At 37.8% G+C, this 19,707-nt stretch overlaps 1 protein-coding gene and 1 long non-coding RNA gene across 2 annotated transcripts; one reads left to right on the forward strand and one right to left on the reverse strand.

Annotated features, from left to right (window-relative positions):
- Positions 1–51: 51 nt before the first annotated feature.
- On the reverse strand, positions 52–2,941 carry LOC147487937 (uncharacterized). Its single transcript, XR_015202214.1, has 2 exons — positions 704–2,941; positions 52–351 (listed from the first exon to the last, which is right to left on the reverse strand). It is a non-coding gene; the product is annotated as an uncharacterized LOC147487937 (long non-coding RNA).
- Positions 2,942–12,892: 9,951 nt separating this feature from the next.
- On the forward strand, positions 12,893–14,691 carry LOC147487938 (protein FAR1-RELATED SEQUENCE 9-like). Its single transcript, XM_086574208.1, has 4 exons — positions 12,893–13,036; positions 13,121–13,204; positions 13,667–14,468; positions 14,573–14,691. Exons 1-4 carry the CDS (start codon positions 12,893–12,895, stop codon positions 14,689–14,691), a joined length of 1,149 nt encoding a protein of 382 aa, XP_086430334.1.
- The last annotated feature ends 5,016 nt before the right edge of the window (positions 14,692–19,707 follow it).

Below are 19,707 nucleotides of genomic sequence, written 5' to 3' on the forward strand. Positions count from 1 at the left end.
GAGTAGACCAAGTATCCTCTAGTAAATATGCGCGAACAAATTCTCAAGGCATTAAGAGATAATAGTGTACATGTATATAACTCAGTGCAAAGATATCATGTCCTTAATGTGAATTGTAAGTCACAACTACATAAAGATACCAGTAGACTCCGAGGTTCCCCATATAGCTAGTACGGGGATTGACTCCAATCGTACTCAATGCTATATCATGTAATAAACATTTAATGCATAAAGTAAACTCTTTGATAACAATATAGTGTATGCAAACAAGGTAGTAAATGAGGTGAGATGGATCCAGCTCAAACTCCGCTCAGTTCCACAGTACCGCAAGTCTTTCTCTTTCTCTGCAACCTGAAACTTTCATGTTTGAGTGTTGTACAAATAACACATGAGTTATAATGAAGAACATTCAACAGAAGTATATGCATACAAGAAATAGCGACGATCATATACTCAAGACTGTGTATACCCTGAGGTGTACGGTCATGTTACCTATCCGGGTTCGAAGACACCTAGATAACCTAGAGCTAATAGGTATGTGGAATATCACAAGGTTTGGGGACAACCCAACTCGATCCCCACATACATCTCAGCCAAGGATGGGGACCAGGCTTGCCTGCCACCAGTGTAACTCTGGTTGACGGCTGATTGAGTTACTATTCATCTGTCTATTATGTACATGATGACAAAATAAACGAGTTACCTGCCGCGGTATGTCTCCACACATCTTTTGTGATCATCTGACCATTCGTATTCGGACGCTCCAATCCGTCGATCTCAGTCCCAAACTTTGGATCTCCTTGTGTCTCTGCCTCGAAACTTCATAGCCGTCGATGTCCGAATCATTGGCACTAAGAAGGGCTTAGAGCAGTGACGAATTGATTAGCTCGCCATAACCATAGCCTTCTAAACATATCACCAAACACATTCTGTTCTGCCGAGCGAGGTGTGACCATTGGTATACAAGTAGTCCTCATTAGATTATATAGGCCATAATGAAAGACTTTGCTATTTCACTCCATGATAATGTTTGAAATTAGAAAAACGCTCTCATGTCCATTTCGTCGAACATTTTCAATGCTACCATCACTAGCAATAGCAGCAATACCCCACTAGTGCAAAGCCCTACACAAGAATCCGAAACATTTTACAGAAGCTGGGTGGACACATACATAATCAAATAGCACAGTACAAAGCCTCGACTTGGAGCCAAACAATCATGGATCTAAAATTCAAAGATGTATGCATTAATACCAATTATTAATTGTACATGTACATGCTCATGTTTGAACGTGTTTTGGAGGTCTCCATAATATAGCATGACAATATGTGAACTAAAAAGGATATAACCATTTCAAATCAGCTCAATAAATATTGTAATAACGGTTTCTTGACTTGGAAGTCTATGAAACTGAAAACCATGTCAACTTCCGAACCTCGCCACTCCACATGTGATTCACATACATGAGATGTAACCAACTTCACCTACCTCTTTCACAGATCACAAGAGAATAGCCTAAGCAACTAGAAATAGCTACATCACGCGCATGTAATTAGTTTTATGAGCTTCAAGACTCAAAGTAATAACTAACCAACCCCACTCTCCTATTGATGAACAAGAACAGTATAGCTATGAAGTGAAATTGTGAGAAACAACGACTTATCTTTTCATTCCGACAACTAGCACTGCACGGTGACAATTATTCTATAACACCAAAATTCTAAAGGGATATGAGAACTTAGTTTGTTAACCGGAAGTATCGATTTCTTTTGCGTCACCAGATTAAGGCTCCTTTTCTTTCCGCTGACTAAGCTCCCATTCTTTTTAGCTATTAATCCACCACTGAAAGGTGATGCCTTTTTCTTTGTGTTTGTTGCCGAACACAAAGGGTATTAGTGGCAGCCACCCTTTTCGCCTCATCTTCTCCACCAATCTATTCTATTTAAAAATCCACCGAGATGGTGGGTGATGTGAGGTTCGTTCCCCACAGGTGGCGCCATTTGTCGCACCCAATTACGTAACTAGTATTAGAGCTCTATTTTTTATCGGCTACACCAACATCTTAGGTTGCCTACATACCCATTTCGGGATCAAACTGCAGTAGTTCACTATTTTCTCCTCCCCCTCTTCACTCTCTTATGAGCTGCCTCTCTCTCTAGCCCTCTTTTTTCCTCCCCTTCTCTTCCCTTTTATATCCCCCTTTAATCTCTTCACTCATCTCTCTTTAGGTTTACTTCATGGGGCATAATATGGTCTTGGGCCTATCTCTTGGCCCAATACCTATATGATCAATCCATGAATATGGCTACTACACCGATCAAGTAAAATCTAATACCTATACTCTGCATGAACTTGAATAACTTGTTTGGTTTTAAGACTAAAAATTTCTTGGAAATTTTACAGGAGATTCGACTTGGTGATGAGGAAGTTATCCGTGCATTATTTGAGAGGGCAACAAGTCTAAGTCTTTCCTCCAAAAACATGAAGGTACTTAAGTGGATCTGCTGTTGATTATTGATTTTGGTCTCTTAGCTCCATTTGTTCTTCCTCAGAGGCTTTTATGTGACATTTTTCCCCGTTTATGCAGTCTTTGTTCAAAAAATATCTCGAGTATGAGAAAGGTCACGGGGATGAAGACAGAGTTGAATATGTCAAGGGAAAGGCAATTGAGTGTGTTGAAAACTCACTTGCTTAACTGTAGTAAGTAACAAGGATCATAGTGGTATAGTTGTGGTAGAACTCTTGATGAATCATGTTACATACTTTGCCTCTGTTGAAGAGCAGCCACCACCTCACACCGTGTTGTTTTACAGAGGTGGAGCAGCTCATGTCACACAATTTTAGGTAGTTTAATTGGGCACTCATGAAATTGCATTGGGCAACCCCTAAAAAAAGAAATATTACAAGTTTGCCATTTTCTAAGAAAAAAAATGTTTTGTATTAAGCCCAAGCCCAACTGGTCTCACCATGTTGAAACCATGGGGTCGTTTGAGTGTAGTTTGAGACAAAGCTCTCGGGGTTTTAGCTAGACGTTATGGCGGGGTCGTTTGGCTAGTCTACAAGACGACATGGTTGGGTCATTTGGAGACTCTCTTGGGCGAAATAGCTTGGTTGTTTGGACGATCCTTCTAACATAACTCTCAAATCATTCAAAAGGATCTTTCCATGCACAATTCAAATAACTAAAAATCATTCACACACCTATTGGAGTGTGAACAATCATTGTTCATACATCAAATATGAGCTATGAACAATCAATGTTTGTAGATTTTCATACCTATATTTGGGGTATGAACACTCACCTCAACATGAGCTATGAACAATCACTATTCATACTTCAACATGAGCTATGCACAATCATTGTTCATACACTACTAAAAAAAGGGTTTATAAGCTCGACTAAAAGGTGAGATATTAGAGTTTTTACCTCGATTTTCTAGTACAGAAAAAACCGAAGTAACATCCATCGAGATAATATAGTTCTCTAAAACCGAGATAATAAGCTACTAAATTATCTCAGTAGTCAGACATCTTATCGAAATCTATTATATCAGTTTTCTAAATGAAACTAAGATTGTATAGAAAAAAACTGAGATGATTTGTTATTGAAACCATTTAGTATAGAAGAAAACCAAGATGTTATTTTTATTGAAACCAAGATGATATAAAAGTAAACCGTGACAATTTCTTTGGGAAAAGGCAATCATAATGTACAACCTTTTATCTCACCTACTTATTTAGCTGACATGGTTTGTGTATATATGTATTATATATGGGGAGGGATACGCCCACATCCAGCCCACTCCATTTTGTAGCCACTCACCTCGCGAGATGATCTCAAGATCTAAGGGTCCAAATAAAACAAAACAAAAGAAAGAAAAAACAACAAAACCCTTTGCAAAAATAAAACAACCCAAATTCTCCTTTTTGCGCAGCAACCAAAAAAAATAAATAGAACAAACAATCAACCACATTCTCTTCTCTAGCAGCAATTCACAACCTCCATTCACTTATCCAGCAAACCGAATTAACTCTCCAGTTTCCCGCTAGCCATAAAGAGAGATGGAATCGATGCTAACATTGAATGATTTAGGTGAGTAAACATTGATTTTTGCATACTTATATTGAATTGAAAGAGTTGTTTGCACCCTACTTATATTTCCAAGTTATATTTCGAAATTAGGTGACCAAACATTGATTTTTACATACTTATATTGAATTGACAGAGTTATTTGCACGCTACTTATATTGCCAATCAAGTTTTATTTTGAAATTATTTGATGTTGATTCCGAACTTGTTTTGATGTTAGGGGTTTTCAACTTATATATTCAATTTGTTTTGAATTAGCAGATGAAAATCTCAAAGATGATTATTTTTTTGGTTTTTTTTTCCTTCTCTAGCTTTCAACTGATTATCTATTGTGTTCTATGTAAAATCAATTGATGACGTCTTTTTTCATACTTGAGTATATGAGGAAAATGAAAATGAGGCCGCTTCGTCTTCTCGTCCAACTCGAGATGACATAGACCCTGCCCGGTCAGGCTGCGGGGTTCGGTGCAGCGCCCCGATTTATTTATTTATTAGAAATCGTGGCCTGTTTCCTTCACTGGAAACCTCACGAAATCACTTCATAGACCCCCGAACAGCAAACAGTTTTCACCTTATAGAGAAAAAAAAATTCTCTTTATGTCGTGAAAGGGCGCGACCCGCGCTCCTTTTATGCCTGCACAAGCTCATGCCTTCAATGACTTCTAGGAGCATCAGCGCGACCCGCGCTCCACCAGAAAAAACTCAGTTTTAGATCTTTCTCAATCCAATTTTTGATCTTTTGATCTTACATATGATTACATCATGGAATTTAAAAACAACACGATACAAACCGTGATTTAAATTACATCCACCATTAACCAAATACCCAAAAAATTGACAAATACAAAAAAAATTGAAAAACATGTTGTTTTAACAAAATCGATCCATTTCTTTCCAAAAATCATTCTGACCATAACAGTTGGTCTAGATGCCTGCAAAACCAAGTTAAAACAATTCTACATCTACCAACAGATCTACATACTCCGGTACCAATTGTAGGAACCGTTATGGTTTCACCGAATGATTTACAAACCACGAAACACCATGCGCAGCGGAATAAAGTTGTTCTCGGTTTGGTTTAGGAATTCATACCTTTAGAATGGCTAAGATAACTCTGAGAATCTAAGATCTATGAATCAACAACCTCTTGATCTTCTGTTGTATTCTTATCCTTAGAATGGACGTTGTGTAGGCAACGATCTTCCAACCTCTTCTTTCTCTCTTGGCCTCTCTCACTCACAAAGTTAGAACCGATTTTGGATCTCACTTTCCTTGAGCAAAACCTGAGTTTTTCTTGTGTAAAAAATGGCCAGAGAAAGAGGTTTCTATTTATAGGCTACAACAGGGACCATGAGGAGAAATTATGGTTGGGCCTCCTGACGGGCATGGGCTTCCTATGTTCGCCCAGAACACACGGCCCAAGTCTGTCAACAAATGACTTATTCCACTAAAGGCCATTGTTGCACTACCACCCTAATCCCAAATTACATATTACGTTTATGGGCTCCATATTATATGCTTGTTGATCTCCCCGTGTTTAAGATATCGAATGCCCGTTGATTAAGTCAATTTACTAACAACTACATTAATCAACTTCTTATGCACTATTAAAAAAAAGACTTATAATGACGGCTAAAAGCCATCATGAAACAGGTTTAATGACGTGTTTTCATTAAAAAAACAACCGTCAATATAGAGCCCGTCATAAAAGTTTACCAAAACCGTCATTAAATTTATGACAGTTTTACGAAAACCGTTATGTACTTCAAATATTTTATGTCAAAAATAGTGATAAAACCGTCATAATAGGCAATGAAATATTGAGTGTTACATAGTAATCGTCTTTAATTTTAGTACAACTGTCATAATTTTCAGCAAAAACCATCAAGAAACCTATTCAATTTGTGATGGTTTTGTCAAAGTCGTCATAAAAATATACATGCATTTTCTGGAAAAAAAAATATTTATTAAAAATTATTTTATACCCAGAAAATTGAATAAATCATTTAGCACATATACAATCAAACTCTACTGCAAACAACTTATCATGATCACGAATGTAACGAACTAGCCAGTTCGTGATCTATTCACAAAACAGAATCCATTACATTCCACCATCTCAAAAAATTACATACATTTAACCAAAAATATCCACAAAATATGTCTAAAAAAGAACGGTTTGCATGGTTTGAGTTTCATTCATCGAACCTTGTCAAAACTTATCCTGCAAAAAATCAAAGTCCAAAAAGAAAATAAGAAGAGTATCATTGGAAGAAAACGACGAAAGGAAAAAAAATGTTACTGCTGACAAGACGAAAGTGATAAAAAAAAACGTTACATTGCATCTGGTCCTTGCAAGAGTTCCAATGAACATCTAATAAGTTGCAGTAAATATCATATAATTTCTGCCACAGTTTCAAATGAGTATAAGTAAGCAAATATTGCATTGCTGAAAGAAAAATGTACATGGGGCTCCAATAGTCCACTATAATAACAATAGCACTATTAGAAGATTAGTCAATTCATCTATGGATTAGACAAATTTAGATTAGTACCATAAGCAAGTGCAATCTCATTCCATTATATATGTAAATTATTAATACAGCTAAGGTCTATTGAGTTCAAGTCATAAAATGCCTCATTCCATTGTAGCTAATTCCCACTAACTATTAGTGATAACTATACTAGAATGCAACATTCAACAGGTCAGCTAACATGCACGAACGGAACAAATACCAAGTCAAACCATTACTAAATGATATGCACAATTTATAAAAGCAAAAAAAGGTACAACCAATAAGACATTTTGACACTAATGATATTAAGAAGGAAAAAAGGAATAGAGGAATTTTTCTCTACTTGTAGTCTCACATAGATTGAAGGCTACTTACGATTCTAATCACCAACTATAGTCTCCTCACAAGCTCAGACTAAGCAACTTTTGAAAGTATGATCACTTTGTACCTGTAACATTAAATATAACCCAAGCTCATTGGCAACCATGTTGTACCCTGAGTGACTTAGGACCTAATTGCTAGGAACAAGATATCATTAATTAAAACTTGTTTTAAAACATAAGTGAGGTGGCAAGTGAGGTGGCAGGGCCTATGTGTAGGCTGGGTTGCAATCTACATGTAAGAACTAGCCTTCTTGATTGGGAACAAAACTTTGAACTAAGCAAAAGAACATATAATAACTTGAAAACTCCAGAAGGTCAATGTAAGATTTGATAGAAAATAGTCGATAGAACGATCTCGAAATAGATAACAAATTAATGCAACAAGTCTTAGAACAAAAATTGAATCCAACAAACGGAATGATCAATGCAAGGCAACTTACCAACTCAGAGTTTTAGACAAAAAATGCAAACCTTGTATTCCACACGAACCAACCCTCAACAACTCGATCAACTCTTACAAACACCCTTTAATACAACAAAGAAGAAAAAGTCATAATAACCCAAAAAGAAAGTCAATATATCCTTAACAGTGAACTATGTGAACAGTACCTACCATAGTATTTAACTCTTGAACCATTAAGCAGCTCAACAAATTACCAAGGCAAGAAGCTTGCAAAGCATTCAAATCCTCTAAAATTAGTTACATTAGAATAACTAATAAGATATGTATGCATCAAGTCACATATATATAAATATATATGCATTAAAAAATAGCCATGAACATAACAACTTAGTTCCAGACCAGGAATGCAAACCATGCATCAATTCGAATCAACCATTCAAAACACGATTTAAAGTTTCTACCTTGCGCAGACCACTACACGCAACTACATATGAACCTAATTATATACAACGCCAAGGAATTGAAGCACTTGATGGTTAACAAGTTTATGTTGAAGCCTACTTTCTTGAATTGAGCGAACAAAAGCAACCAGCTATATGAAATTCCTTTTCCACCAATATACAGTAGTACATTGAAAACTAAATAGAATGCAAACAGATAGTGCATGCTTTAAAATATTGAAGTAACTAACACCAGCACAAATAATGTTTTCTTATGTCGAAACCCAAATAATTTGAAAAACCCCAATTTAAAATCCAAACAATTAGAAAGCCCCCAATTTGAAAACCGTAACAATGTTTAAAACCTGAAAGAATAGCCAAACCAGAAAACGTGATTGCTAAATAATGATAGAGAGAAACCAAATACCATGATTCTTTCACTCTCTCTCGAAATCAACAAAAAAATATTTTTCTTTTTGGGGAAACCATGTTAAAAAGACGGTGGTTACCTGAGGGATGGGAGATCGAGAAAACAAAAGGCGATCGAAGAGACTAGAGAGAGATTGAGCAAGAAGAAGAAACATAGCCGTTGTCCAGGAATATTCTTGAGCCAAAACCCTTGCGAGAAAAAAAAAAAAGAAGGTCAAAACCTTTTGTTTTAGTTGACCAAGTTTAGTTGACCCGGGCTTATTTTTGTATTCGAGGACTCTTGACGCTTTAACTTTCAAAATGCGACTCAGTTCCAAAAATTTAAAACGAACACACTGAAATGATAGTTTATAATTATATCAGCTAACGATTTTGCCAAGCACGTCATAAATTTTTTTGACACCACTCATGATAACGTCAAAAATTAAACAAAACCGTCAATAAATTTTTAAGTACTTTGGTTTTTTTTATTTTTTTTATTGGTAAGTCTGTTTTAAATAAGATCAGTAACTCTTTGATGCTAGCAGAGTTCGAGCCCTCTGGTATCATTACCCAAAGGTTTTACCGATTTTACTAGTCGGCACTTGCTACTTTGGTTCATTATATTGCAAACTTGATTGTTTTAGGAAACCTGTCATAAAATTATCATATTTTCTTGACACTTATGTCATACACGACATAATGTTATAACAACAGTCATAAAATCATGATATTTTCTTGACGCTTGTGTCATATACGACATAATGTTGCAACAGCTGTCATAAAATTATTATATTTTCATGACATTTGTGTCATACACGACATAATGTTGCAACAGCCATCATAAATTTATTATATTTTCTTGACGCTTGTGTCATACATGACATAATGTTTCAATAGCCATCATAAACATATTACTAAAACACCTATCTTGACGGTTTTTAACAAAGCCGTCAAGATAGATAAAAACCAACCGTCATAATATGTCTTTTTTTTAGTAGTGATGTTCTTGAGTAGTACCACTCAACCTCATTGTTATGTCGGATTAAATCCACCTGCAGGATTTACATGACAATCCTTATGAGCTCCTCAAGAGGACATCATCAGCCCGACTTCTTGTGGGTCACGGATTCCTTCTATAATCAACAGCACACCGAATGTAGATATGGTAAACATCCACACTATTGTGGCTTACTACTTCTCGGTATGTAGGGTGCTGACGGGTTAATTAATTAATTTTTTAAGTTAACTCCAAAAGTATTTCCACGAATGTAGAATTGTAAACGTCCACACTATCGTGGCTTACTACTTCTCAGTGTGGAGGGTGCTGATAGGTTGATTAATTAATTAATTTTTGTTATTAACTCAAAAAGTTTTTGCCCTACATAATAGTTATTTTTATGTGATTCTCAGGTTTTTAAAATGGTTACTTTCAACCCACTAGCAACTATTCTTAAGGAAAACAAACTCATTGTCCCTTATAACATAGACTAGAATTGAAGGGAGATGGTCTTCTTCTCAAACCAGAGAATAATGGAGATATGTCTCATGCAGTAGTTGTTGAAACATGTTTAGCGGTGTTATCTACCAATACCTGGTGTGTAGATACAGGAGCCACTGACCATGTATGTATTTCGATGCAATGGTTCCAGGAAGCTAGAAAACTAAATGTTGGAGAGATTACTATATCTTTGGGGGATGCTACGAAGGTAGTAGCTGTTGCAGTGGGAGAAATAAGACTATGGTGTTAAAGAATTGTCTTTATGTGCCTAATTTTAGAAAGAATTTAATTTCAGTTTCTATGGAAATTAAGGATGGATATTATGTTTCTTTTAATGACAAGGTCGTCATTAAGAAAAGTAAACATTTTATCTGTTCTGGTGCATTAAGAGGCAATTTATACATCATTAATCCTATTCTACCCACAGTGCATCAAATGGAAATTAATAACACATCTTCTAATTCAAATAAGAGAAAGGAACCTTCTCAAGTGAACCAAACACATCTCTGGCATCTACGGTTAGGTCATATCAACTTGAGGAGGATTCAGAGAGTGGTAGCCGATGGACCTTTGGGTTAATTGAAAGTGGAACTTTTCCTATCTGTGAATCCTGCTTGGAAGGTAAGATGACAAAAATGCCTTTCACGACCAAGGATTGCTCAAGAAAAGATAGATCCAAAATCGGTTATAACTTTATGAGTGAGAGAGGCCAAGAGAGAAAGAAGAGGCTGGAAGATCGTTGCCCACACAACGTCCAATCTAAGGATAGGAGTACAACATAAGATCAAGAGGTTGCTGATTTCGTAGATCTTGAATTCTCAGAGATATCATAGCCGATCTAAAGGTATGAATTTCTAAACCAAACTGTGAACACCTTTATTCCGCTGCGCATGGTGTTTCGCGGTTCGTAAATCATTCGGTGAAACCATAACGGTTCCTACAAGATCAAAATTTGTTAGTAGTATACTAAAAAGCAATGCTTTGAGTATAAGTGGGAGATTGATAGGGTTATATACTACAAACATTACTTTTGTATTAACTTTAATTCTTTATATTTTGAATGAGAATCATATGGGCAAATGTTATACATATTATATATGTTATTAGTTATATGTATACGTCTAATACTTTATATTGTAGATGATATGGTGTGTGTTGACACACAGAAGATCATATCATCAGTACCTTATAAAGTATAAGTAAACGTTCACAACCTAAATGGATTTGGACAAACCATTGGTACGGTTATGGTATAATCTGGTATTAGTCTACCTTGACTACAGGATTACACTAGTACACTTTGTGTGTATTGAACAGGACCAAGTGAGGTTGTTTCTCTTTATACTGACTATATAAGAGAACAAACACCTCTGTTATTATGGATGCTTGTCATCTTAATCCGGATATAATAACGGGCATTTACGTGCATTGTACATTGCTTTAAATCATCCATGAGTGAGATTCATTAGTGAATCAACAAACTCGATGGATTGGGTAATGAAATTGTATTTAAGGTGTACTATTGATTATAGAAGGAATCCGTGACCCGCAGGAAGTTAGGCTGATGATGTCCCCTTGAGGAGCTCATAAGGATTGTCATGTAAACCCTGCAGGTGGATTTAATCCGACATGACAATGAGGTTGAGTGGTACTACTCAAGGACATAAAAAGTTGATTAATATAGTTGTCAGTAACTTAACTTAATCAACGGGCATTCGATATCTTAAACACAGGGAGATCAACGAGCATATAATATGGAGCCCATAAACGTAACACGTAATTTGGGATTAGGGCGGTAGTGCAACAATGGCCTTTAGTGGAATAAGCCATTTGTTGATAGACTTGGGCCGTGTGTTCTGGGCAAACATGGGAAGCCCAAGCCCATCAGGAGGCCCAACCCTAATTTCCCCTCATGGTCCCTGTTGTAGCCTATAAATAGAAACCTTTCTTCTTGGTCGAAATTCACTATTCATTGATTGGAAAAGAGAGGCAAGGAAAGAGAGAAAGAAAGGGTTGGTAGATCGTTGCCCACACAACGTCCATTCTAAGGATAGGAATACAACAGAAGATCAAGAGGTTGTTGATTTCATAGAGCTTGGATTCTCAGAGTTATCACAGCTGATTAAAATGTATGAATTCCTAAACCAAATCGTGAACACCTTTATGCCACTGTGCATGGTGTTTCGCAATTCGTAAATCATTCGGTGAAACCATAACGGTTCCTACAGTTTGCACACTACTTATATTGCCAAGTTTTATTTTGAAATTATTTGATGTTGATTCCAAACTTGTTTTGATGTTAGGGGTTTTCAACTTATATATTCAACTTGTTTTGAATTAGCAGATGAAAATCTCAAAGATGATTATTTTTTTTCCCTTCTCTAGCTTTCAACTAATTATCTATTGTGTTCTATGTAAAATCAATTGATGACATCTTATTTCATACTTGAGTATCTGAGAAAAATGAAAATGAGGCCGCTTCGTCTTCTCGTCCAACTCGAGACAACATAGACATAGTTGATAGCGAATAGATTCCGTATTTTGGGATGAATTTTACAAGTCTGGAAGGTGCAAAACAGTTTTATATAGACTACGGAAAAGCATTGGGATTTAGTGTTGTTACTCGAAGTACCCAAAAAAGAATTCCACATTCAGACGAAGTGAGTACTTGTCAAATGACTTGCGAGCATTTTGGGACTTACATAGAATGAGTGAAAAAAAGAACAGATGAGGGGTCCGAGAAAGAAGTAATAAACAAGAGGAGAAACACGAATACGGTGAAATGTGGGTGTTTAGCAACAATGAGAGTGACAAAACAAGTCAGTGGATTATGGAAAGTGGTGAAATATGTTGGTGAGCACAATCACAACCTTGTTAGTCCGGCAAAAAGGATGTGCATGCCTATTTGCAAAAATTTGCCTATTGCAGCTAAGATGTTGATTGACTCGTTCCGTGATGAAGGCATACCTGTGAATAAAGTTACTGATATACTTGACGGACCACAAAATGGTTTTTTTTTACAGAGATTGTTGGAACCACTTAGGTCCGTCGAAGGAGTGTAAGAAACCTGTCAAAGGTGATGCAACCACAATGCTAATTTTATTAAAGAAGAAGAGTATAAAAGACCCTAATTTCTTCTACGCAATACAGATGGATAGCAAAGCACGGGCAATAAATTTTTTCTGGGTAGATGGTCGTTCACGTATGCAGTTTCAGTATTTTGGTGATGTTCTTTTCTTTGACACCACATATCGCAAGAATGTATATGAAATGCCATTTGCACCATTTACACGAGTAAACCACCATATGCAGTCAATCTAGTTTTGTTGTGCACTCCTTTTGGATGAGATAGAAGAATCTCTTGAGTGGGTTTTTCAGACTTGGCTTGCAGCCATGGGCGGGAATGCCCCATCTTTAATCATCACAGATCAAGACAAAGCTATGACGGCGGCAGTTGCAAAGGTTTTCCCAAATACATGACATAGATTTTGCCTATGGCACATTTTGAAGAAATTCCCTAAAAAACTTCCACATGTTTATTTCAAGAGGTCATCTTTCAAAAAAGCTATCAAAATGTGTATTCGGGAAACTTATATTCCTAGTGCTTTTGAAACGAAGTGGAAGGAATTGATGTCTACATATGAGTTGGTGGAGATTGAATGGCTCATAGGACTATATGAGATTCGAGAAAAATGGGCACTGATTTATCACTTGGATACTTTCTATGCTGGCACTAATACTACCGGGCGTTCCCAAGGCATGAATTCTTTTTACAAGAATTTTTTCCGTTCAACTACAACTCTTAGAGAGTTTGTGTTAAAGAATGATAGGTGTTTGAGTAGAATTCTTCAAAGATAAAAAAGATAGGATTATACTACAGAACACTCGGATCGCATCATCGATAGTAATGCCTTTCTTTTGAAGATTGCATCAAAAGTGTATACGAGGAATGCGTATGATAGGTTCAAGAATGAATGTGAGAAAGCTCTAGCTGAGTATGTCTTGGATGATGATGAAAAGGGTAGTGATGGCTACCTGACCTACACTTACAACTCTCGAGTGGAAGGTGATCAGCGTGAGTGGAAGGTGAAGTTCAACTCAGCCACAAAACAAGGTAACTGTGAATGCAAACTTTTCGAGTTCCTAGGGATACCCTGTGGACACCTTGTAAAGGTTTTTCAGTGTCGTGATATAGAGATACCCGATCACTTTATTCTAAAAAGATGGATGAAAAAGGCTAACAAATATAGAGCTGAGTATGACGGTGGACTAGTAAGTGGCCATGAGAGTTCTGAGGCACTGAGAACTACCCAACTTCATATGGTTGTCAATCAATTAGTCCATGAAATGGCTGAATCAGATGAGACTTACCAATTGATGTTGAAAATATTACAAGCACTATCACTGGAGCTCAAGGAAATAAAGAAGACTAACGATGGGACCAAGATTTCAGTTGTTGATTCATGCATTGTCAATGAAAACTCACAACCTGCAATTGATGCCTCACAAGTTTTACTTATGACTCCCAACATCTCACAAACTAAAGGAAGGAAAAAGGAAGTGAAGGTTTACAAAAGTAGTACTAGAATAAAAGGAGGTTTGGAGAAAGGCATTGCAAAAGCTACCAAAGGGAAGACAAGCACGAGATGTACTAGTTGTAACCAGGTTGGTGTTAATCACGACAAACGAAATTGTCTACAAAATCCAAATAGGAAGAAGGGGATAAGTAAGTAAAGTGATTTCCGTTTTCATTCATTCCTAGTATACTAAATTTTCTTGTTTGGAGTTTACTGTAAAATTGACATTTGTCATCACTTTCTTACTTGACAGGTATTGATGAGGAGATTGAGGGTGTGGACGATCATAGAGATAATGACGACGATGAAGATAGAGATGGTGATGAAGACAACGAAGATAGAGATGGTGAAGAAGTTGAATTTAAAATTTGAAGTTAGAATCATTTGTGTTTGAATTTGAAGTTATGTATATGAATTTCGAATTTGAAGTTATGTATAGTAGGGTTTGAATTTGGAATTTGAAGTTAGAATCATTTATGTATGAAGCCGGGAAGTTATGTATATGAACTTGGATTTTGGTTATGTGTGTTTGAATTTTATGTTTGAATTTCACGTTGAATTTGACATTTGAAATTTGAACGTGAATTTTAATTTGAATTTGGTTGGATATGACATGAACTTGGTTTGCATATGAAATGATCTTGGTTTGAAGTTTGATTAAGGTTCCGTTGGATATCAAATGAATTTGAGTTTGAATTTGGTTGGGTATGTGCGTATATGAATTTGGTTTGGATATAAAATGAACTAAATTCAAATAAAAAATTTGATTAGATTTTGGTCCAGACGACCCACCCAAGTCGCACAAAACCGTCCAAAACGATGCCCAAATATCGTTTACAGACGAAATTAGCCTTAACGACCTCTGCAAATCACTGGGATATAGACTTAAACAATATGGTGTCGTTTAGAGGGCTGATGAGCGGTCTAAAGAGGTCGCTGAGATATAGACCTAAACAATCTTATGTGGTCGTTTAAAGGGCTGATGAGCGGTCTGAAGAGATCATTTATAATACTTCTCTGTGACCTCACTTGGTCGTTTGGACCAAAATTCCATATATTTATAACTGGATTTCGATTTGTATTTCTCACTTAACATATTACTTAACATAGTACGAAAAGAAACCCAACTACTCAACGTCTGCTTCTTAGAACTTAGAACCCTAAGAATTAACTCTGTTAGATAACTCAATTGGTTCCTCTGTCAATTCCTCTTTAACATAGGTGTAGGGGGGATTTTCCATCACTGAACAGATGACACGTGTATGGGAAATAACCTAAGACTATAGATGTCCAGAATGAGACGAGGACCATCAAATCAGTTCTGTGAATAAGTGATCTCGTACTTAGCATGAGTGTTTAGTAGACATGTGCTAGGCACGTGGCTGACCGCCTCTGAGTATGACAGCTCTCCAAGTCATTAGGAACTGATATAAACAGTTTATGAATAGAAGGAAATTGAAGATGTCGATCTTTGATGATAAGGAAGGAATCGTGATGACATATCTTAGGAGTTACCTTTTAGATATAATCTTCCCATACATGATGGGACATTATGATCAACAAGGAAACATACCTCTCATAAGATATGGTCTAGATTCATACTTTCATAAGAAGAGGAATCCTAATAGGAAGGCAGAGTCCAAAGATGGAAGGGAACTCACAAGTAGTGAGGACAACCCTAACCCTAAGACTCTCATAGCCTTTTCTATATAAACCATAGAGATTCGCTCTTAGGAACTAGGCAAAATAGGGTTTGATTCTCCTTAAGAACAAAAGAGATACGTAGGCAGCTGTCAGACGGTTCAACCCTGAACTCACCATTATCTCATCCCTTCTCTATTCAGTAGAGGCTTTAAGATCACAAGGCACGGAGGAAGATCAGGGGATACTCGGAATTTCCCCTACATCTTTTGGTGCCGTCTATGGAGACGAAAACAAGTAAATATTCATTTTAAATGATTGATTTAGTCTAAAAACTCTTATTGTTGTGATGGCAGGAGCAAATAAAGCAAAAGGTGGCGCTACCACGCACAGCGTCACCATTAGAGAAGAATAACATGAGATGCCTGAAGAGGGTGAGAATGTCGGTCACCAAGATGCAAATGATCCCCCCCAAGGACTTGTGACCAGCCCCGATAGACTAGTTGTTCCCAGAGCAGGTCCCAGAAATAACACTCAGAAGGAACGTCAAAATGGTGAGAATGTTATCCTCACCAACCCAGAGTCTATTCAGGCGAGTCAGGCAGTGCAGGCTCTGGAACAACAAAGAAGCAACCTTGAGCGAGAATTACAGCTGCTAAGGCACTTATATCAGTCTGACACAGGGAAGGAGCCACTCATCGATCTCGATGATGACGACCTTCCTAAAGGTGGTCGTGTTAGGAACCCAAGGCATAGGGATCAAGTACAAAGTAAGCCATCTGAGTCAGAATACAACAATTCAGATGAGGACTCAGGAACAGCCTTAGAATCGGAGTCCATTGACCAGGATCGTGATGTCGACCCTCGACACCGTAAAAGAGCTCAGAACATGAAACTTTCTACCAAAGAAAGTGCATGGGAAACTGAGAAGAATGACCTGATCCGTCAGATGCATCGGATGACAGGCAAGGGGAGAAAAATGCAAGACTCCCTTGTTCAATCCGCCATAATGGGGGTAGGCAGATCTCCGTTTGTATCCCGGGTGATGAGGAAGCCATATCCCCGTGGTTACAGACAATCAGAGTTCAGTGTCTTTAGTGGCAAGTTAGATTTGGTGGATCACATATTCAGGTATCGTGCCACTATAGGACAATATGAGAAATATGACCATGTCATGTGTCAGGAGTTCAAAGCCTCCCTGTCTGGATCTACGCTCCAGTGGTACCACAGATTACCTGAGCGTCAGATCAGGTCCTAAGAAGAACTATTTATGACCTTCGTAGACAGGTACTCATGCAACAAGCATCAGCCAAAACGGATTGATGCATTGTTCAACATTAAGAAAAAGGATGGAGAGGCATTGAGATCCTACATGCAACGGTTCATGGAAATCTCAATCCAAATAGAGTCTTGTGATGAACAGACTGCTATAATAGCTTTCAAACAAGGATTTGATGAAAACAACGCCTTATTCGGATCTCTCTCCAGGAAACCACCCTACAATTTAGAGGAACTCCTTGGCAAGGCCCAAAATATCACCGATATATTTGATATATCGCCAATATATATCGTTTTTTTGGTACACTGACATGGATATATTCGATATATATCCACCGAATATTAAATCCTTTTTTTCCCAATATATATCAGAATTTTTTATATAACGATATATATCAACCGATATATATGATATATCTGATATAAATTGTTGACTTTGACTGATATTGTTGACTTTGACCAAATATTGTTGACTTTGACCGATATATTGATGATATTTCCGATATAATCGACGATATTTCTGATATATCGACATACAAAACAAAATTTTGACTGGTCAACAAAAAAAGAGATATTTCCGATATTTTCGATATATCCGATATATATCGGTTTTTTGGTACACCAAAATATTCACCGAATTCGATATTTTGGGCCTTGCTCCTTGACAGGGTTGAAACTCATGCGGGGTTGAAAGAGGATGTCCTGAACAGACGTCAAGAAGCGAAGAAGACTAGTCGGACAGTTCCTGGGGTTCCTCGAGAAGGGAATGGAAATTCTTCCCATCAAAAATCTAAGAGAGACCGTAATCGTGGTCGCCAAAGGGCCGAATCCCCATCAAAGGGACGAATGCCCAAAGGGCAATACCAAAATGTAACCAGTAGTGCAGATGGAAAACCACAGAAGAAGCCACGTGTGGAGGGACTTAGGAAGCTCTTCCCTCAATGGACAGAAACTTCACCCCTCTGAACAAAATGCCAAATGAAGTTCTGGACTCAATAAAAAATCAGAGTTATCTCAAATGGCCAACTCCGCTAAAGCCAGGCTCCTTTGGTACCAGAGACCAAAGGACCTACTGCAAATTCCATAAGAGTAAAGGTTACAGCACTAGAGCCTACAGGACCCTGAAAAATGAACTACAGGATCTGATTGAAAGGGGGTATTTGAAATAGTTTGTGGCACATGAATAGGCGAACGCAGTACAGCCTGAGGAGATCAGCACATCAGTTCAGGATCCCCCAGGTATTGGACCACTCAATGGCCTACTCCAAATAAATATGATTTTTGGAAAAGCAAGCAAACGAAGTGGACAGATCACTGAAAAGGGTGCGCGATATCAAATGTGCATCGCCAAACATATGAGGATCATGAACAGCGAGCTGACTACAGGAGCTCAGGTTAACGCGGTACCTCACAAAGATTCGCTCATCCTCTTCACTGAGGCTAACTGTTGTAGCATCCAGAGCCCCTATGAGGATGCGCTTGTTCTGAAACTTCCTTTTAGAGATTATGATTTGCATCGCATATTGGTTGATCCAGGCAACTCAGCAGATGTGATATACTACGACGCATTCAAGAAGCTGCAGATCCCTGATTCTAAAATGGTTACCATCAACTCCAACCTAATGGATTCAGTGGGGACAAAGCTCTTATAGTTATGGAGATCCAACTACCTGTAGCTACTGGTCTGGTAACTCTCATCGTAAACTTTGTTGTGGTAAAACACACCCTATCATATGATCTTGGGCAGGACCTGGCTATACAAACTCCGAGCTGTTCCTAGCACCTATCACCAATGTCTGAAGTTCCCGCATAACAGGACAATTGAGACAATCAGAGGGGATCAGGTGGCTGCCAAAGCATGCTACGCGCTGGCGACGAAGTAGTCCCCACTCCCTTTTGAACTAATGGAGGTGGGGTGACCTGGTAAATAGCAATTACAGTTGGATCCACCTTTTCTGGACCTGGTCCCATGAGAGAGGGAGGATCCCCCCTCACTGGAGCCGTTAGAGGAAGTGGAAATTGTAGGAGGTAGCTCCCCAAAAACCACTTTCATCAGCACCTTGTTGAGTTCTGAAGAGCGCCAGGCTCTGATACAGTTCCTCTGAGAGCATAGAGATGTGTTTGCTTGGTCATTCGAAGAAATGCCAGGAATTGACCCCCACGTGGCATGCCACTAGCTCAATGTAGTAGTCAAGCAGAAACCAAGAAGGATAGGTGCTGAGAGATCCAAAGCAGTAAAAGCTGAAGTTGAAAAACTAAAGGCAGCTAATTTTGTCAGAGAAATCAATTTCCCCACCTGGATTTCTAATATTATCCCAGTAAGAAAGAAGAATGGGTCATAGAGAATCTGTATTGACTTCACAGATTTGAACCGTGCATGTCCGGAAGATAGCTACCCTCTGCCACGAATTAACAAGTTGGTGGATGCGACGGCTGGACATGAACTTTTATCTTTCACAGATGAATCAT

This window comes from Coptis chinensis, chromosome 7, assembly GCF_015680905.1.
Source record: "Coptis chinensis isolate HL-2020 chromosome 7, ASM1568090v1, whole genome shotgun sequence".
Taxonomy (NCBI): Eukaryota; Viridiplantae; Streptophyta; class Magnoliopsida; order Ranunculales; family Ranunculaceae; genus Coptis; species Coptis chinensis.

Coding starts and splice junctions, on each gene's coding strand:
- LOC147487938 (XM_086574208.1), top strand. CDS start 12,893: ATGGATAGCAAAGCACGGGCAATAAATTTTTTCTGGGTAGATGGTCGT. Junction 13,037..13,120: donor CATTTGCACCATTTACACGA/GTAAACCACCAT, acceptor TGGGTTTTTCAG/ACTTGGCTTGCAGCCATGGG. Junction 13,205..13,666: donor TGACGGCGGCAGTTGCAAAG/GTTTTCCCAAAT, acceptor TTTCTTTTGAAG/ATTGCATCAAAAGTGTATAC.